Source organism: Melanostigma gelatinosum (genome assembly GCF_949748355.1).
Source record: "Melanostigma gelatinosum genome assembly, chromosome: 16".
In the NCBI taxonomy this organism is placed as follows: Eukaryota; Metazoa; Chordata; class Actinopteri; order Perciformes; family Zoarcidae; genus Melanostigma; species Melanostigma gelatinosum.
In genome coordinates this window covers 21548361-21569988 of record NC_136649.1, presented here as the reverse complement: position 1 = coordinate 21569988, position 21628 = coordinate 21548361, and the positions used below count along the sequence as shown (strand labels likewise).

At 47.0% G+C, this 21628-nt stretch overlaps 1 protein-coding gene across 1 annotated transcript in view; it reads left to right on the top strand.

The window, feature by feature from the left end:
* Window positions 1-1522: 1522 nt before the first annotated feature.
* npas3 (neuronal PAS domain protein 3) overlaps window positions 1523-21628 on the top strand; it is a gene marked incomplete at its 5' end in the record, with an annotated part of 246393 nt that continues 226287 nt past the window's right edge. Inside the window, one exon of the mRNA XM_079286826.1 lies at window positions 1523-1701. Coding sequence (XP_079142952.1) covers window positions 1523-1701 — 179 coding nt within the window. The remainder of the gene's footprint in view (window positions 1702-21628) is intronic.

Here is a 21628-nt window from a genome sequence, read left to right as displayed (position 1 = left end):
GAGTCTGATCACACACGGAGCTAGAGTGAGCGGAGAGAGGAGAGCTGAGCGGCTGTTCTGAGATCAGAGGACAGAACTCTCTCTCTCTCTCTCTCTCTCTCTCTCTCTCACACACACACACACACACACACACCTGATGACGACAACCCGCTCCTATAAAAACACACCTGTCTCATTCCCTCAGTGAGCTTCAATAAATCTCTCTCGTGAGCGTAAAATTGACTCCCTGGTTGTCTGACTGCTTCACGCGCAGCCAAACCTTTCCTCTTGTTTTTGGGCAACATCCTGAGACCTCGATGTGAAGCTGCGGACTTTGGTTTCAGGTCTGAAGGTTCGTTGAGTTCTAAACAGTCGTTCTCCCGTTTTTCATTTCGCTTCAGCGCACTTAAAGTGTCTGCGTTTTTATTTCAAACCTTTTGGGACCGTTTGAAGACTTTTATGAGGTGAAACGCGGCGCACGCGCCTCAGAAAAATATACAAGGAATAAAAATGGACCTTCTCTAACAGCATTGGTTATTTATTGTTCGCGGTGTCTTAGAATACAAGTCCAGTTTAAAGCTGTTGTTCTGCACGATAAAGACAAACAGTCTCTCGCTCTCTCTCTCTCTACCCCCCCCCCCTCTCTCTCTCTCTCGAGCGCTGAGGACAGCGTACACGCGCGTACACACACGCAGGCGCACGCCGACATACCGACACACACTTTGGCGCCGCCGCTGCTGTATCACTGTATCTCTCACACACCAATGTCATTGCCGAGCTCGTGCTGCTGAGAGCCGCGCGCTCGCTTGCTCTCTGACTGACCGACTGATTGACTGACTGCTCTCTTTCAGGTCCGCTGTTCCCGCAGAGAGAGAGAGACACACACACACCGACCCCACAGACCCGCCAAGAAGGTTTACAGCCGGGGACCGGATGCCTTACTCGGATGGAGAGCCGGCGGCGGTGCCCGCGTGAGAGGGGAGAGTCCGGAGCTCCTGCCCCGGGAGACCACGACACAGACACGACTGTCCGTCCGCCTCTCATCTGGGAAATTATCTCCTCTTAGTTCCGCCGATCCATTGATCACAATTGACTGTTGAGTGGGAGGAACAAGAAGGGGGAGTCCGCGCGCACCGGAGACACCGGGACCATGATCCGGAGCTGCACGGGGGGTTTTCTCTGAAGGATAGAACCTAGAAGAAGAACAGAAGGAAGAAATAGTGATAAAGGAAACCGCTTTCTGATCCTTTCTGCAATCATCACTCACTAATCCCGTTAACCTATCGATCCGTTGATTGGTGTCTGGTTTGTTTTGCGCACCGGAGACACCGGGACCATGATCCGGATCTGCCTGAGAGTTACATCCGAAGGTTAGAGAAGAGAAGGAGGATAAAACCAGCACAGAGAATAGTGTCGCTTGTCTGCTGGTGCTGGATCAATATTGATCCCAGTAAGCGGTGACTGGTCGGTGGTGGGAGTGTGTGGGGGGAGGGGGGTGTTGTAAAACTAGACGCGGGAGCGCATCCGCGAAAACCGGGGGACCATGATCAGGATCTTCCCGGATTTCAGCGTCCAGGTGACGGCTTCGGGACCCGGAGGACCTGGAGTTGGAGGCGGCGGCGGAGGAGGTGGGATGTTGACGGGACCCCCGATGGGTCGGGGTCCCGGAGCCACGAACGGGTCCCCGCAGAGCGTGCAGGGAATCAGCGCGTACCAGCAAAGGTATGTACACCGACCTGTAGCGTTTTGAGTTTCACGCAAAATTATACTGAAAAATTCCTGAAGTGAGTTTGTATCAAACATCTTAATGTTCACATACAGGTGGGCTTCTTTAACTCAGTGGGCACTCTTTGGTTTTTGTTTTTAAGATTTTTTTTTTGAGATATCATGAAGTGACATCAGTCTGTATTTAAAGTCAAAGTTGTAGAAATCATCCATAACCTCAGACATCGTTCTGCACCGTGTGGGGAACCTGGAGATGGGTTTGGTTCCACACATGCGGGCTTTTCTTCACTTATTGGCTTTTCAAGAAAGACCAAAAAAAACAAGAAAAATAAAATCTGTTGACTTTGATGAGACCAAAAGACGATCAAATTCAAAATCCACAAAGATTCCAGGTAATTCAGTGGAAAAAACCCAGTGAGGAGGTTGTGCTTATTTAGTGGAAACACTGGAGATCGGTCTGAAAGAGGACTCGTGAGAAGCCTCGGCTCCGTCAGTTCTTCTCTTATTTCTGCTCCAATCGGAATGATCGGCTCCCCATCCGGCCGCTCGGTAGGGTTGTCTTTTCTAATCATCTGGAGCCGTGGGGGGCCCCGAGCACACCACGCACTCATACACACTCCTGCCTTATTTATTTGTAAACTGTGGGTATTATGATGGTGTGTGTGTGTGTGTGTGTGTGTGTGTGTGTGTGTGTGTGTGTGTGTGTGTGTAAAGTCTGAAAGCTGTGGGGAGCAAACACGACATAAATCACAGCCGGGCCTCTCAGAGAGCGTCCCGGCCCTCTGAAGCAACAAGAATAAGGGCCGTATTGTTATTTAAAGCAGGGCTTCTGGGCACACATTAGACCCCCACAAAGGGGGGGGGGGGGGGGTTGGCAGTGGACTGTTTGTGTCCATACGTTGGTGAGGATTAGAGTTGTGATTTGACACGTAGTCTGATCATGAAACCTGCTGGAATTTAACGATGTCGTCATGTGGCAGCTGGGAGTGACCCGTCAGAAGTCCACAAGGACCCCTCCGAGGGCCCCCAGACCCCATGTTTGACCACAACACAGGCCTTGATCTGAACTTGACCAAGGCAGCTTTGATTATTTGTGCCGCAGACTCTCGTTTTGTTTAAAATAAAACGCTTCCCCTCGTCTTCGTCGGCCCCTCGTCCCGGCTCTCTCTCTCTCTCTGTACATAACGTTTCCCCAACAAACAGCTGGGAGCTAATATGTTGATACATTACGCTCCATTATCCACGTCGCCGCCGTTTCACTGCTCTCGGTAAGCAGAGTCGAGACGGAGCCGGAGAGAGAGAACGCAGCGAGACGCCGGACGAGGTTCGCCGAGATGAAATCAGACGTGAGCAGGTGCCGCCTCGCTTCTCACAGACGCACACAATCTTCTGCTTTTATTTCTTTGATTTTAGCCCCAAAATTCCTCCATAAAAATCTGGTGTTTTTGAGCTCAGAGCTCACTGCCGGGGTCAAAACACGTGACCTCGCTCCCGTGAGACTGAAAGAAGCCGGCGTTGCTTTTTTAATACGACCGACACGGACGGACAAATCTGCAACCGGGGAGACAACGGAATGCACCTCTGAAGATATGGAATTCTTTATTTTTTGTTAAAGAGTGGAATGAGTCTGCTGTCACAGGGAGAGGAGGAAGCGGACGCCTCTGCTGAACTCAGAGCTGCTCGCCCGCTCGGCTCGTGACGCCCGCAGACCCGGAGGTCACGGTCCCCCCCCCCCCCCCCCCCCCCCCACCGGTCTTTATTTTCCACCACGGCGACCTCTTGTAACCCCCGTGTTTGTGCAGAGAATACCCAGCATGCCTTTGACCTTGACGGGTCATTGGTATAGAGAGGGAGGTTCATCACACAGCACGCCGGCTAGCTTACGATGAATTATACATCTAAGAAAAGAAAGGAGGAATTTAAATGCATGTGGAGGAAAAAAGAAGAGATGGAGAGAAGCAGGCGGTGAGTTCCTGCTGGAGGATAATGAGCCGTCGCTGACGTGCAAACATCAAAGTCTGGAGGGAAATGTGTTTGAGTGGCCGAATGTAAAAAGTGAGCGTATCATTTATGTTTTACACAGATGTGCTCATATTCAGAGGCTCAAGCATCCGGTCACACGAACACCAAAACATCTGCAAATATCAACACAATGCAGCAGCACAAAAAAAAAAGTTAGTGACGTTTCTGTAATTTGAAGTGAGACGTTTGCTGTGATGTGTTGACACCAGAGGAAGATGAGGGGGGGGGGGGGGGGGGGTGCATGGATCTGATTTACAGGGCAACCATCCAAATAAATCACCCATCAACCCCCACCCACGCTGCTGCTGCTTTTAGATGTTTAACAGAATTTGATGGGAGAATTAAATACAAAAAAGAGAATTAAATAAAAAATAAACACACACACACACACACACACACGCACACACACACAGACTGCAACTGAGTGGCGTTGTTGCGCCGGGCTGCTGAGAATACCGGAGATGTGTGCTGTCCCCTTTCGCTCTCCTGTCAGCAGCCAAAGGAGGAAACACCGCGGACCCTCTGACCGCCCAGTGACGCTCCGCCGCGGGGATTTGAACGGGGATGTAGGCGCTGCAATGTAAAGATTTTTTTTTGTTGCCTCTCCTCCGGAGCGCATGCAGGAAAAAATTCTTCTGTAGTGCCAAAAACCCGAAGCTGCGCGCGTGTGGAGAGAGAGACGGAGAAGCAGCAAGGGAGGGGAGAGACAGCGGGACCGGAGAGGCGTCCCCCCCCCGGGTTCCCCCTCACTCCACTCGGCATGCCGCTGCTGCTGCAGCCCGGTCCTCGCCTCGACCGCCCGTTGTTTCCAGGCTCCTGAGCGGCTGCGGCGGCGAGACAAGCACGAGACACACGCACGCTCACATACACACGCACACGGACATGGCTTTGTCTTAACACACCGACCATGACGCATTGCTGTCAGGGTGCAGCGCACCGCCGCGGCTCCGCGTCCAAATAAAACCCGGAGGAGAGAGAGAGAGAACAGAACAGAAAGTAAGAAATCAAATAATTGTTGCAGGAAGATGGCGCCCACCAAGCCGAGCATCCAGCAGGACCCGACGCGGAGAGAACGGTAACGGGGCTTTTGGATTTTCTCCTCCTCTTCCTCTTCCTCACTGCATGTTTACAGCTGCAGCACGAGCGGGTCTGAGCGGACCGGCAGCCCGGCGGGTTACCGGCTCTTTCCGCGTCGCTTTGCGTTTTATTCTGAGCCTGAAGGTGTCAGGAGGAACGCAGGTGCCCTTTCCAGAGGAGAGTCGTGGCGTGTGTGTGTGTGCGTGCGCGTGCGTATGCGTGGCTGGGTAACAGGTCTGTTGGCTGACCCTGAGGACTGTCTTTGCTTTTTCACCTCGTGCTGTCTCGCCTCCCTCCTGCCCGTGCATGCGTGTTAAGTATGTGTGCTTTGACGTGCCCGTGCGCGCGTGCAGGGTTTGGGAGTCATGCAGTATGTTGACGCTGCAAGCAAGCAAGGTGTGTGTGTGTGTTTGAGAGAGAGCGTCGAGGAAAACGTGTGCATCCATTGATGTGTGTGTGGGCATCACTACTACTGCTGTGCACAGTGTGTGTGTGTGTGTGTGTGTGTGTGTGTGTGTGTGTGTGTGGCTCAGATGAATTTACGGCACGTTTTAATGTGAAGGGATGCTGATTGTTGTACCTGCTCAGGTCAGGACGTGACCTTAAAGCCGGTTCCCTGTCTCGCTGTCCAGGTGGAAATAAGAACTGTTTTCCTGATCAGCTGATGTTCTCTGAGGTTCTGAGGTTCTGTGGTTCTACTGGTCTCGGCTCTCTGGAGAGGAACGTCTCTGGTGTTGTCCTCTGCAGTTGCTGTGTGGAAACATTTCAAACTCACTTTAGTTTTGATACACCTGCCGTTGATCGTGTCATAGTGCACATCATTTCCTGGAGAGATAATAGTTTCACCTGTTGATTTAGAGACGGTCACATCACTTTGATTCTATTCTTTCTACTTCTATTCTAACCATGAGACATTATTAAACGCTGCTCTCCTGTAAGGAGACGCATCCCTCTCGTCTCCTCTCTGTGACATCGTATTCTTCACCTGTTGATGTGGGGTTGAAGCTCAGGATTCTATTCTCTTCTCCAATGCTTTATTCTATTCTGTGCTGCTGTGGCAGACTGGACCGGGGGACAGATTCCGGTTCCCTGATTGTAGAAACAAACCAGAACTTTGATTCTGTTCTGTGTTGTAGTCAGTTTGTAATCGTCTCGGTGGAAAAAAGACTTGGTCCAAGTTGCTCAACTCGACACCTGCACCGACAGGAACGTAAAACATCTGTCTGGATGTGAACCTTTGGTAAATATTGGAAATGCAACGCTTGTTTTAAAAACAGTGTTCCTGCCGTCCTGTAATTATTTGACAGGACTCAGGTGTGTGTGTGTGTGTGTGTGTGTGTGTGTGTGTGTGTGTGTGTGTGTGTGTGTGTGTATGAGCCTGTAAATGGTGAAACCAGTCCATCAGACAGCAGTTGTGATGGTGATGCTGTGACTTTTCACACTGCAGCTCAGTTTTCTTACTCAAATCTGATGAAAACAAACTACTCGGGTTTAATTTCACTCATGCATTTCAACCTCAACACACGACCGAAGAGGACGCCTGTCCTCATACGTTTTTATTTATTACGAAAAAGTTGATCCCCATTTTATTGTGTTTTTACTACAAAAGTCCAGCAACACGTGTCGATTTCTGCTCTTTACTTGAATACAGTCTTTTCACAATAAACTTCCATCTTCACAGGAAACAACTTATTTAGGTTTAGACAACAAAAGGAAAAGAACTTTGTTTGGGTTGAAATAACTGAAGAAGAGATGTTACTGAAGTGCACAACTTCCGTGACAAATAAACCAGCGTTGACTTCTTGTTTTTCACGGGGATCGAACAGCGGCCTCCTGAAGGAAACACTGGTTTTCGTTTGACCCGTTGCAGTCTTCATATTTACTTCTTCATGATTACACGGATTACACACCAAATGATTTAATGTGACGTCTACCAATTACAGCGCATTCATGTTTGTAGGCATCGCTACGAACGCTGGAATCTGAACCCTCACATTTCAGTTTTTTTGCTTTTCTTTGACGGTTTCTTCGAGCTTCGCCCGTCAGTCTGAGCATGACGACTGGAAGATAGACGCTTCGGTTCAGCTCAGGTTTAACTTCACAACAAAGCAGGAGACACAAACGCGTGTGCGTGATCGGCAGCGAGGTGAACGACGTGAGAGTGTCGCGTTGTTCCCGTCTGACTGAGGTCTCAGGTGAGAGCCGAGCAGCAGATGAACAGCCGGCTGTTTTGCATACGCGTGCTGTTAAAGAGCAGAGAGCAGGGCGGAGGGTCAGAGGTCAAATGTATAGAGCTGAAATTACACTTCACGGCTGTCCGGCCTTCGCGTCCACTGATTCTCCTACAAAGAGGTTTTTTATCCTTTAATTTGTCCTGAGCCGAGGCGGCAGGAGGCTCCGACCTGACGGGAGGAAGATGAATTCATGAAAGGTATTATCTGATATTACCTGGGCCTCTCTGCTCACCTGCTGGAGGTGAAGGTTAGTCAGCGACAGTCTGCTGCTTCCACAGCTTCTGTCTCTGAGGCTCCTGCTGGATTTCTGCCCAAACTCATTTTAGAGGATCGCTTTGTTTTTTTAAGGGGGGGGGGGGATTTTTTCCACAACGGGTCGCAGATATTTGCAGTTTGAAAGCCTGATGAGCGATGAACGCCACGATGAGGCGGTGAGATGTCACTCACCTGTTTGTGTTTCTGAGGCTTTAACACAACGTGCTCTGGTTTTTGTGACATGAAATCTTCTGGATTCTGGTCGGATGATTGAACGTGAGCACTGTGCTGACACCGAACCGTCTGCTTTGCATTGTGGGAATTCAGATCCGTTATCAGTGCATCATCGAACTACCTGCTTGTGTCCGTTTCGGGGGGCAGAAAGCAGATGATCGGAGCTGCACATCAGGAGATGGATACGCTGGTCGGGTTTGAAAGGCAGCCAGTGGTTTCTGTACATATCTGTACGATGTGGAGCTTGATGAGTTTAATCCATCTCTGTAAATTACTTTTATCTCTTTTGTCAACGTTACTATTGTTGTGAAATGTCTCCTTGTTCAATCCTAAAGTTACATCCTAAAACAACTCCACTGCATTCTCAGATTACGGTCGCGGTTTAAAACGTGTGCTTAACGTTAAATAGAAGCAAAGCAAAAGAGAAACCCAACAAAGCTACTTGGTTAGATTCAGTAAAACATAGTTTGCCTTAAAATAAATATGTTTGTTAGTTTAAGTTAAGGACGTCAATTTAAATTATTAAACTGACTTTTGGTTTCAGGCGGGACATGAACAGTGGTCTCCTGGGTGAAAGTCCCGTATTCGTTTGACCCGTCCTCCTCCATGGACTTCAGTGGACTTTGGTCAGAAAGGGTTCGGCTTTTCTATAATCTGAGGCGGTGACCTCGTCAGTTCTGGAAATATCAGAATCGTGAACGGAAACTAATATTTCCTGTTGGTAGAAACTGAGCCCAGGTCAGATGGTTTCGGTCTAAACAGTGTTAGAGCAGAACGGGTCCTCAACCGAGAAGCTGTGTTGTGTTTCACTGAAAAATCCATTTTTCAGCAGCAGCCTATGAAAGTCTCAGGTGTGTCCTTGAATGCACCATCAAGAAGAGACTCTCGTTGTAACTGCAACACGTGCCGATGCCCCGGCGTTCAAAGAAGGTGATTAAATCTTTTATTGTGATGAATCGTCGCTCTGCAGCAGGTTCTCTTGTCTCTGCAAGCTGCGTTTTGGTAGAAAGGAACAGAAAGAAAGTGACTGCTGCCTGGAAGGAAGGAGATCAATCTAAAAAGTGATGGTTTGTTTGGGCAATAAAGTGCACAAATTTGTAGGTAATCCATCTATTAATTTCTCTCCTCATCCATTCGTCTTCTCCTCCCTCCAACGCTCCATTCTGCCTCCATTTACTCCCTACATCCATCCATCCATCCCTCCATTCATCTCTCCATCTGCTCCCCTCCCCCTCCATCCAGCAGTGTGTGTGTGTGTGTGTGTGTGTGTGTGTTTTCTGCTGAAGGCGGTCAGGCAGCAGCAGCGTTTTGGCTGAGCTGCTGTTTGTGGATCTATTTCTGGGGGCATTTCAGCGGCGATAGGCATCTGGAGGAGACCAAATTAATTTCCAGGTAGAGGGAGGGAGGGAGGGAGGGAGGGAGAGGAAGTGGGGTAGAAGGAAGAGGAAGTAGGGGTAGAAGGAAGAGGAAGAGGAGGACAGACTTCATAGCTCACTGCACAAGTGCTCCCACTATCAGCACAGTACAGCGGCTCTGGAGAGGAAGATGATGGAGAGCGGAGGAGAGCTGGACTGAGCGATAGAAGGAGACTAAGAGGTGGACATTAAAACCAGAAAGGAGTAGATATTATGTGATGGGGGAGTCAAAGGGAGGAGTGATACAAAGGGAATTCAAAAAAAGGAACGATTTGGTTGTTTTGTGGGGAAGTGTCCCAAATCGTCATGTTTACGTTCAGGTGGCAGCGCCCTCTAGTGGCCGAAGTTAACGAGCGACTACGGTCGAGGTGTGTGGACGTGATGAAACCACCGTCGTCCCCTAAACTTCACTACATGGTTACTATTGTAACCGTGGTGCTGAGATGAAGCATAATACTAGTTTGTCCGAAGTGAATCATGTTGTGATTTGACACAACTTGTCCTCATACAATGGTTTCCTTCAGGAAAAGGTTTAGTAACACGTGTCAGTTTCTGCTTGTTACATGAATAGTCTTTTCAAAATAAAGTTCAGTCTTAGTGAGGTTACTTAGTATGAGAGAGAGAGAGAGAGAGAGAGAGAGAGAGAGAGAGAGAGAGAGAGAGAGAGAGAGAGAGAGAGAGAGAGAGAGAAGAGAGAGAGAGAGAGAGAGAGAGAGAGAGAGAGAGACTGCGGTGGTGTTGGCCAACTTTCAGCAACAGCAGAAAACAAACACTCCCCTCCCTCCTCCTCCCCCCCTCTTCCTCCCCAGGGGCGGAATAACACAATAAAATGTCATTAGCCCGTGAGAGAGAGGGAGACAGAGAGAGAGAGGGGGAGAGAGAGGTTTGGCAGCGGTTTGGTGGTTTCTTGTCTGATCCTGACGTGTTGTTGGGAAACCGCTCGAGACGCTGAAACAGTTGAGTTCTGGTCCGGCGTCCCCTCTGTGATTTCACCAGATTGGTTTTGTCCACACATGCATGTAAATACTGTTATCAGAGAAGAAGAAGAAAAATTGCTTTCCCTTTTATTTTTATTCAAACTAAATTGACATTTGTCTTTGTGGAGATGCATAGAACGCGTCTCCGTCTGCAGCACTTTGTTACAAATAACAATGTGTGAATATTTTGCTGCTCAGTTTTTCGTCCCAGACGGAGAAAATGTATGAAAATGTAAATTCTTCAGTGAAAGAAGCACGAACATTTTTCTTCATTTCACATAAATGAAATGCTGTTTGTGTTTCTCTGTTCATGTCACAGTTCTGGTTACTCAGTGGAAACGTTCACAGCGAGTGATGACGAGGAGCTCTTTGTTCTCAACGTGTGAAGGTAAAAGTCTGACACTGAAGGTTGCTCAGTGAGGACAGAGGATGTGCTTTTGATGGCCAGTCACTTCTCACCTCCTCTTCTTACTGCTCCTCCTCTTTCCTCTCCTCCCCTCTTGTATTCTCATTCCTCCTTTCTATTCCAGTGTCTCTCTCCTCTTTACTCCTCATGTCCCACCCTCTTCTCCTCTCTTTTTACTCATGTCCTTTAGTCCTCTCCTCCCTCTCCTCTCCTCCCTCCCCTCTCCTCCCCTCTCCTCTCTCCTCTCTCCTCTCTCTCCTCCCTCTCTCTCCTCCCCTCTCCTCCCCTCTCCCCTCTCCTCCTCTCTCCCCTCTCCTCCCCTCTCCTCCTCTCTCCGCTCTCTCCTCCTCTCTCTCCTCCCTCTCCTCTCTCCTCTCCCCTCTCCTCCCCTCTCCCCTCTCCTCTCTCCTCTCTCCCCTCTCCTCCCCTCTCCTCCTCTCTCCTCCCTCTCTCTCCTCCCTCTCTCTCCTCCCCTCTCCTCTCTCCTCTCCCCTCTCCTCCTCTCTCCTCCCTCCCCCCTCCTCCTCTCTCCTCCCCCCTCCTCTCTCCTCTCCTCCCTCCTCTCTCCTCGCTCTCCTCCCTCTCTCCTCCCTCCCTCTCCTCCTCTCTCCTCCCCCCTCCTCTCTCCTCTCCTACCTCCCCTCTCCTCCCTCCCTCTCCTCCCATCTCCTCCCTCCTCTCTCCTCGCTCTCCTCTCCTCTCTCCTCCTCTCTCTCGCCTCCCTCTCCCCTCTCCTCCTCTCTCTCTCCTCCCCTCTCCTCCCTCTCCTCCCTCCTCTCTCCTCGCTCTCCTCTCTCCTCCTCTCTCTCTCCTCCCTCCCTCTCCTCCTCTCTCCTCCCCCCCTCCTCTCTCTCTCCTCCCTCTCCCCTCTCCTCCTCTCTCTCTCCTCCCCTCTCCTCCCTCTCCTCCTCTCTCCTCCCCCCTCCTCTCTCCTCTCCTACCTCTCCTCTCCTCGCTCCTCCTCTTACAGACAGAGGATGTAATCAGCTCAGACCTGCTGACTCGGCAGCTTCCCACCTCAGGACCAATATCTACCTGTCCTTGAAAACACACACTTCAATTATACGACACCTTAGATTGGTTAAACGCGCGCGCACACACACACACACACACACACACACACACACACACACACACACACACACACACACACACACACACACACAGTCTCTATATTACTCTTTCTCACTTTTCTATTATTTCTTTCTCTTTTTGTCGTTCCTTCTTCTCTCATTCTTTTGTTATCGTCTCTCTCAATTTTTACTTCATTAAATTCTCTCACTCTCTTGTCTCCCCCCTCTCTCTCTCCTCACCCTCCATCCTCTCCCTCTTGTCCAGGTTGTGGTCGAGATGTAAAAGCCTGGGAGGGATGAGAGGTTCAGGTTTACAGTCAAAATGAAACTTCTATTGTTTAAAACGGCTTCAAGTTGAGGCGTTTTCACAGCCTTCACTCCTTCTGTTGAATATTGTTCTGCAGAGGAAATGAATAACTAAAAGGTTTACTGTTGTTTCAGGAATACAGAGAACTTGAGTCCATCTGTTTCTATTCATTATTCTATTGATTGGCAGCGACACACAGGAACACACAGTCACTGAAATATAAGATGCTTTTTATTCCTTCAACAAGTCAAACGGCTCCATCAGCTTCAGTGATTAGTGATGACGTCCATTCCGCGTCGTTCAGTGACACATTTCGTTACTTTGTATTTCATTGTTTCCCTGTTTTTGTCGAAAGAAACAATTGTCAATTCATCTTCATAGTAGTTCTTGTTCATCGTCCACCGGAGCAGAGTCGTACAGAGACGGATGCAAATCAGTTAAAGTTGAGTTCAGTCAAACACTCTGAAGCCAAACCTGCCGATCACACAGGGACTGTGTTAAAGGACCAGTGGCTCGAGCTGTGATGGATTATCTATTTATCATATTTCCATGACATGCAAAAAGATGAAGCATCTGGAAACAAATCAAAAAGATAATAAAGTAAAAACATTGTATTTTTTGTAAGTATTGATGCAAACCGTAACCCTCGTGTGTGTGTGTGTGTGTGTGTGTGTGTGTGTGTGTGTGTGTGTGTTGAGTCCAGTAGTTAAACCAGGAGCTGTAACATGTAGATGAGCCAGCTGCTCATATTGTTGCTTCAATCCCAAGAGGAATTATTTGGAGATTAATTTCTGTGTGTGTGTGTGTGTGTGTGTGTGTCCAGTTGCCAGGACAGGTGTTGTAGCATGATGATGATCTGCTGCTCTTGTTGTTACTCTCTCTCTTTGTCCCGTGTTTGATACCAGCCTCTGTGTGTGTGTGTGTGTGTGTGTGTGTGTCTGTTGAGCATGTTACACATTATGTTTATTGATGCATGTGTGTTTTTTTTTTCATCACTTGAAATTTCCATCTCTCCTCCTCCTCTCCTCTCCTCTCCTCTCCTCCTCCTCTCCTCTCCTCTCCTCTCCTCCTCTCGTCTCCTCCTGCCCCGGTGCGGTCACCTGCTTTGCCCCCATCGGCAGGAAGGAGACCCGAGGGTGAAATGATGTATTGATTATTCTCTGTAGGACAGAGAGGAGGGAGGACGAGGAGGACACCTCAGTCAGAGGGATAAGTGATGCATTAGAGGAAACACTGACAACAATCTGTATGTTGATGTTGGAGTTTTATTTTGACTCGAGCTCAAAAACACCGTCCAAATACAAATACATTCAATAGTCCCCAACTAATGCGCTATTTCCTCCTGTTTGGTTCATGAAAAACTACAGCGAGCAGCTGTTTTAGGAAATTACTGGCAAGCTCTCTGTGTGTGTGTGTGTGTGTGTGTGTGTGTGTGTGTGTGTGTGTGTGTGTGTGTGTGTGTGTGTGTGTGTGTGTGTGTGTGTGTGTGTGTGTGTGTGTGTGTGTGTGTGTGTGTGTGTGTGTGTGTGTGAGAATGACTCAACGCGCTGAGCGCTACATGGTGACATTTGGGAGAAGACGACCTCATGCTGATCAGAGACGAGCGCTCTTCAAAGAGCTGTCACACACACACACACACACACACACACCAGTTTGAGATCACGGTGGTCTTCGTGTTGTATGAGTGATGTCATTGATAGGATTTGATATTTACGTGTTTTATATTAATCTGATTTTAGGTGTTTAGAAAACAGAAACTCAAATCTCCTTTAAATAGAAATATAGAATAAAGTTATTTTCACAAAGTTTTTTTTAGCCAAGCAGAAAAATCAAAAACAATATATTTTTCAAAATGTCAGCAACTGATATTAAACTCAAAAACAGCTTTAGAAAAAGATATATAATACCAGAGTTTAATCATTGACTTGTTTTAATATAATAACCAAAACAACAACAAACAAAACAAGATGGAGGTTCAAGGTTTTCTGGGGCTTTTAACCGCCTCGTCATCGTCTCCTCTCATCGTCTCCTCGTCTCCTCTCCTCGTCTCCTCTCATCGTCTCCTCGTCTCCTCTCATCGTCTCCTCTCATCGTCTCCTCTCATCGTCTCCTCTCATCGTCTCCTCTCATCGTCTCCTCGTCTCCTCTCCTCGTCTCCTCTCATCGTCTCCTCTCATCGTCTCCTCTCATCGTCTCCTCTCATCGTCTCCTCGTCTCCTCTCCTCGTCTCCTCTCATCGTCTCCTCGTCTCCTCTCCTCGTCTCCTCTCATTGTCTCCTCTCATCGTCTCCTCTCATCGTCTCCTCTCATCGTCTCCTCTCATCGTCTCCTCTCATCGTCTCCTCTCATCGTCTCCTCGTCTCCTCTCATCGTCTCCTCTCATCGTCTCCTCTCATCGTCTCCTCTCATCGTCTCCTCTCATCATCTCCTCGTCTCCTCTCATCGTCTCCTCTCATCGTCTCCTCTCATCGTCTCATGGTCTCCTCTCATCGTCTCCTCGTCTCCTCTCATCGTCTCATCGTCTCCTCTCATCGTCTCCTCGTCTCCTCTCATCGTCTCCTCTCATCGTCTCCTCTCATCGTCTCCTCGTCATCGTCTCCTCTCATCGTCTCCTCTCATCGTCTCCTCGTCATCGTCTCCTCTCATCGTCTCTCATCGTCTCCTCTCATCGTCTCCTCTCATCGTCTCCTCTCATCGTCTCCTCGTCTCCTCTCATCGTCTCCTCTCATCGTCTCCTCGTCATCGTCTCCTCTCATCGTCTCTCATCGTCTCCTCTCATCGTCTCCTCTCATCGTCTCCTCTCATCGTCTCCTCGTCTCCTCTCCTCGTCTCCTCTCATCGTCTCCTCTCATCGTCTCCTCTCATCGTCTCCATCGGATGATGAAAATGGTGGAAAGCTCCGGAAACAGTTCAACTCGATAGATTTTTCTTTGTGGAATGTACTGAGTTTATTCTCGTCATGGTTTCCACTGAAACATTTTGTCGATCACCTCTCTGCTCAGCTTTGTGGTGCCTGTGTTGGGATTTGAACCGGCAACCCTATTGAGACGAGTGTAACACACACACACACACACACACACACACACACACACACACACACTCTCTCTGACCTTATTTGAGACAGCCGGACGCCTCCTCATCGTCGCACGGTGAATTCCAATAAAGTTTGAATTCATTCGAACTCTGCGAATGTCTCCTGTGGTTCGTCTGTCCTGCAGCCGTGACCTTTAAACTCTGCTGGCTCAGTCCTCTAACAAGGGGAAGTGTGATGATGCTTGTTACGCGCACTGCAGGGCGGTTTATTGATAAAGAACATTTCAGCAGGAAGGCAAGTCAAAGCGCTTTGCAGAGAAAGACAAAGTACCTTGTAAAAGGTCATTTAAATACAATTAAAAACTGTCGTGTAAGACCACAGACTGTATGTAAGAAGTGGACGGAGTAATGGGGACGTCACTCATTGCTCAGTTTACTGACTCTTGGTTGGTTCGTCAGTGATCAGTTTCATATAGAAGTCAAACGTTGAAGCAGCTTTGTTTTATTTGATCGCTTCAACCCGAGTAACAAATCATTAAAACGATGAATTACAACTACTTCCATGTATGTGTGTGTGTCATATTGTGATAGTGTGTGTGTGTGTGTGTGTGTGTGTGTGTGTGTGTGTGTGTGTGTGTGTGTGTGTGTGTGTGTGTGTGTGTGTGTGTGTGTGTGTGTGTGTGTGTGTGTGTGTGTGTGTGTGTGTGTGTGTGTGTGTGTGTGTGTGTGTGTGTGGGGTCAGTGTGGTGGGGGGGAGGGTAGAGGTGAGGCGTTGAGCTCTGTAGTGGAACAAATTGAAAGCCAAGCTAGTATCAATCACTGTGAAGCCATACTTAATTGTTACGGACACACACACACACACACACACACACACACACACACACACACACACACACACACACACACACACACACACACAGAAACAGTTGGGTAATAAATTCTTTTAACACTGTTCATTAGCTGGCGAGGAGGAAACCGGAAGTGTGAGAGAAACAGATTTTACAGGAGAACAAAGATGGAAGTCAATGGAAGCTGCAGCTCAGTGCTGACAGAGTTTTGAGTTGGTGTTTGATTTCAAATATAATTTGCTGCAGAGCGGAGAGAACACAAATACAATAAGAACAATACTTTCACATCAAAACATCTGCAGATTAAATACCATCTACTCACCGTTATCATCTGTATATTAAAACTCATCAATGAGCCTCAATGTTCCTTCATCATCATCCTCATCACTATCACACTGTGGTTTATTCTGACTCGATCCCACGCACACAAACACTTACGAGAGCACGATTCATCCGCCACAGAAAATAGTCCCCAACAAACGTCAGCATTTCCTCCTGTTTGTTTGATTAAAAGCTACAATAAACAGCTGTTTGAAGGAGATGACTGATTCAACTCTTATCTTTGCGTTTTTAATGACGTATGTCCTCAGTAGGAACCAATGGGCTTTGAGCTGAGAGGCAGACAGGAAGCACTGAGAGACGGACCAACATGTTGACTCATTTCTTCATAAAAAATATGAAGAAATAAATTGATTAAAAAATACGTATATACGCATAGAAAGATGTATTATCCTGAAAAAACAGACATATATATAAATGTACAGAATACAAATTAAGATTAAAAATAAAGTTCACGATATTGTGAAAAATGATATGTTATAAGTTGTGATTATCCTCACATTCACCTTCATTTTCTCTTGAACACCTTCCTGTCATCACATTCTCTCCCCCCTCTCCCCCCCGCCCTCCGTCTGTCTCTCTGTTTATTGGCAGCATATGCTTTTCTGCGTTCGGCCAAATTAAAGGGAGATTCCATTAATTTTTCAGCGTGGCTCCTCGGCCCCGTCGAGGTGAATTTGCATTTCTATCTCGCAGCTTAGCGGACGCTCGTTAAAAAACAGAAATGCTGAAATTGTAAATTGCAGAAAGTTTTTTTTCTTTTTTCTTCGGAAAATCAAAGTGCAGTCACTCAGTTTTATTTCCCTCCCTCCTCAACACACACACACACACACACACACACACACACACACACACACACACACACACACACACACACACACACACTTAGATATCCGTTGTACACAAACACATACATGCAAATACTGAAAGTTCTGCACACACCAACTAACGTATGCATCCTTATACACGCACTCCTCGTCTGTGTGTGTGTGTGTGTGTGTGTGTGTGCGTGCCTATAGGTGTGTACGTTGTTGTTAATTGGAGTGTGAGGTCCATGACAGCTATCAGCGGCTCATTCACGACATTAATGAGAATGATAGCAGCTTTAAAAAGACTGTTCCACACTCTGACCAAACTCATTAACACCGGCTCGCATTTAAATACACCTCGCTCTTCTTCTTCTCCTCTCTCTCTCTTCCTCTCTCTCTCTCTCTCTTCCTCTCGCTCTCTCTCGCTCTCTCTCTCTCTTCCTCTCGCTCTCTTTCACTCGGTCCATCTGTCTCTTGCTCTTTTTGCCTTCATCTTTCAGCTTCTTATCCTTCTTATTTCCAGCTCCTGTTTTTTTCCTCTCTTTCTCTTTCCTGTCTCCTCTTCTTTTCACCTCTTCACCCTTTCACTCGTTTCTCTTTTGCTGCTCGACAGAATCGTTTCTCCTCCCCTCTGATTTTGATCTTTCTCTGCGCACCTCGGCTTCCCTTCTTTACTTCTTCTCATGCTTTTCCCCGTTGTTACTCCCTGTTTTCTTTTATCCCACTGTTCTTCATCCTTCTTTTTTGTAATCCGCAGACTTCCAAGTTCTGAGCATCCATCTTATGCCAATTTTCACCCAAATTCAAAGGGAAGGTGTGTTTGTGGAGCAGCTTTCCACAGTAACTCAAAGTGTTTCACCTGAGACATGAAAAGAAACACAAGGCGATATAACGAAGACAATATGCAGAGTAAACTGTCGTTAACGTAGTTCTGTCATACCGCGATAAAAACCTGATCCCGATCAGCGCCGCTAGCGTCATCAACCGTTAGCGTCATCAACCGTTAGCGTCATCAACCGTTAGCGTCAACAACCGTTAGCGTCAACAACCGTTAGCGTCAACAACCGTTAGCGTCATCAACCGTTAGCTTTCAAACAGCTTCTACATGGGAGTTAGCATTATTCAGCGTTAGCTTTATGAGAGCTCTTTCAGGTGCATAAGCTTTATCGTGTTATGTTTATACTGTATGTGTCACTTCACAGGAAGTGCATGAGGATACGCATCTCTTGACTGTGACTTCTGTTTAGAAATATTCTTCCTGATTCAAGATAAGAATACATTTGAGGAGACTCTGATCAAAGCCAACTCAAACACAGAGGGGTTAACACTGTGTGTGTGTGTGTGTGTATACTGCAGTGCAAACATACACACTCACACGCACACACACGTGTGCGTGTGAGTGTGTCAATGTCAATATTTGGACAGTTACCATGCAGCTCACCAGATGAGCCCGGCATCTGCTTCTTGGCAAGACTTGGAGAGAGTGACAGAGTGTGTGTGTGTATGCGTATGAGTGTGTGTGTGTGTGTGTTTTCACTGCAGTACACTTGTCCTCGCATGTTTTCACCATACTGGATGCAGTAAGTTGGATTCTCTCTCTCTCTTTGTTATTATACTTTAAGGTCTCTCGCCCCTCCTCTCTAGGGTGCCCCCCCTCTCTCTCCCTCCTTTCCTTTCTTCTCACCCCTCCTCTCTTGATTCCCTTCCATCTCTTCTTTTTCTAACTTGTCAGTAAATGTTTTGTTTGGCTTTCGTGCTATTTTTCATATTTGTATCTTTCTTAACATTCTCTCTTGGTCGCTCCTTCATTCACATCCTCTATTTTCCTTTTTTTAATATTGCTCTCCTCGTCCTCCTCCCGTCGGTATCTGCTCAGCATTACTCCCCTCAACAAGAATAATCCTCCTCTTCAGAATGAAAATGAAACTATCAAATAAAATAAAATCATAAAATAAGATGTAAGAAGGTTAAGGCGGATCTCGACTCCGCTGCGTAATCCGCTCCTCACATGACTTCAAAGGAGGCGACGATGAGCGCCGGGCCTCCTCCTGTTTACCATATCAAGGCTCTGCTGCTGATGCTGAGGAGGAGGAGGAGGAGGAGGAGGAAGCACACGCAGAGCTAAAGAGGCTGGCATTGAAACATGGTGATGAGTTTAACTTGTGACGCTCATTAAGAGGAGAAGGGGGGTTACACTCATCTTCTCCTCCTCCCTTCATCCAGCCCTCCTCCTCCTCCTCCTCAGAGTTGTTCCCCTCCCACATCGTCGACGTTGACCTCCTTGACTCCACCATCATCTCTCAGTGCTCCTCTCTGCTCTCCTTCATCCTCCTATCCCTCCACACTTGCTGCTGTGATGATGAATGGTGTTTAGTGTCACTGAGGATGGACTAACACACACACACACACACACACACACACACACACACACACACACACACACACGGTGTGATGGATGGTTCAGATTGCTTCAGATACAGAGGACAGCTGTCCTCTCTCGTCCTCTATCGTCTTCACCGATAAAATGTGTAAAAATGATAAACGGCACAGCTAAAATTCAGTGATTTAAAATCTGAAATCGAATGTCTTTTTTACATTCTTCATCAAATGAGATTCAACTTCCAATCATTTGAAAGTGTCAATAGACAAGTTTTTTTTTGCTTTCACTTCTCATTATGAACTAAATGTTGATTGAACATTAGAATAATAAGAGGATAGCTGTTAAGTTGCGCCTATACTTATTAAGGTAAAAGACGTTTCCCATTTTTGGTGCGTTTTTCCAACGAAAGACCAGCATAACGTGTCAATTTAAATTTGTTACATGAATACAGTCTTACGTCTTTACAGGGAACTACTATGTTAGGTTGAGACAACACAACTACTTCGTTAGGTTGAGTCAACTAAACTACCGTAAATTCCGGCATATAAGCCGCTACTTTTTTTCACACGCTTTGAGGCTGCGGCTTTTACAACGAAGCGGCTAATGTATGGATTTTCATGGGCTAACTAGCTTTGCGCCGCCAAAGTCAGATACGGATGTCTGTCAGCAAACATGAGCCCACACCCGTGCTCGCCACTGGATTGGTCATTACCAGCCATGATGTCTCCGTCCCTGATTCGTCACACTCACTATCAGTGACCCATACCTGGAAAAAAACAAACAGGCAGGGCGACCAGTAATTCATTTCAACATGGATCACTAATTTCAAGCGTTGCTGCTAGCACAACAGCTAGCAACAGCTAGCCGTAAATGCTATTCAGAGCTACGAGTTACAACAGTTATTGCCTCGTTGCTTTTAGATTCTAATGAGAAGACACGCTGCTTCGTTTTACTTCTTCCGTTTGGTAGCCTTGAGAGACCTTAGTCTGTAAGTATGTCTGCATGAAGCATGAAAAGATCTACGAAGATATATTATATTCGCAAATGCAAATCGCGGTTAGCATTTCCCCATTGGCGGTAATGTTAAAATTAGCTTAGAAGCTAGCGAGTCGGACATGTTATGATGTTCAGAGAAGAAGACAACTTTAGTACTGTTAAAAGCATCTTGCCGTTCAACGGGGACACCTGCGGCTTATAGACCGGTGCGGCTTATTCGTGTACAGATTCTTTTTTTCTTTTAAAAATTAGCATGCGCGGCCAATATACAGGTGCGCTCTATAGTCCGGAAATGACGGTACTTTGTTAGGTTGAGTCAACTAACCTACTTAGTTAGGGTTAGGCAACAAAAACTCTCTGCAGTCGTTGTCCAAACTCACACCTGTAAGATAGACACACACACACACACACACACACACACACACGACTGAGATACACGAAAGGGGAGAGAGGAGGGAAAGCAAATAAAGAAGGAATTTAAGATGTGTGGAGAGAGAGAGAGGTTTGATCGAACTCTTGTCAATTTTTAGTTCTTAATAACTTATTGAAAGAGCCTCTGGTGTCTGCAATCAATACTCTTGCCCACTGTGCAGGCTGAGGGAATAAGTGTGTGTGTGTGTGTGTGTGTGTGTGTGTGTGTGTGTGTGTGTGTGCGCCAGAGGTTCAGACTGACTTTGGCCTTTCATTAAAAGTCTTTGTCACCTTACATGACCTGCATGTGCTGACATGTCTATTATTTAAATCACAAAAGCCAGTAAACTAGAACACAGTAAAAAAATGTTTGCAAAAAGAGAAATAAAATGGACAATATATCAAATAAAAAAAGATTTGAAAATGTTTTATACATTTTGAAGACTTTATCATCTCACTGGATTCTCAATTCAAGAGATAGTCTGCCTCTGTATGCATGTATATGTGTGTGTGTGTGTGTGTGTGTGTGTGTGTGTGTGATGGCATCTGTCACACTGTGTACTGAGGCGATGAATGTTCACTCCTGCTACACACACACACACACACACTCATGTTTCCCTTTTGTCATTCTCTTTCAATTACTCTCTCCCTGTCTTGTCTCTCTCTCTCTCCTTCAGGGCTTTCTATATATGGGTCAATGGAACACACACACACACACACACACACACACACACACACACTCTCCCTCTCTCCGCCCCCCCAGCGTGTGATGGCGGCGTGGTAAATTAAATGTAGAGCTATATGTTGCCACCATCCAGATGACAAATGATGTGTGGTAATCGTCTTAGCTCTGATAGCAGCCGTAGCCCCTGGCAACACACACACACACACACACACACACACACACACACACACACCTCTGTCAGTGTGTTTGTTTTGTCTCACTGCATCTGTCCTCTATCGTCATTTTAAGATTGTTTTATGTCACAATAAATACGTGTACACTCATTCAATTCATTTTGTAAAGCACAAAATCACAAATCACCAACTAGCCTTTCAAAGACCAATTCACTGTGAAGAATATTCAGACAATGAATGTAACAATTTG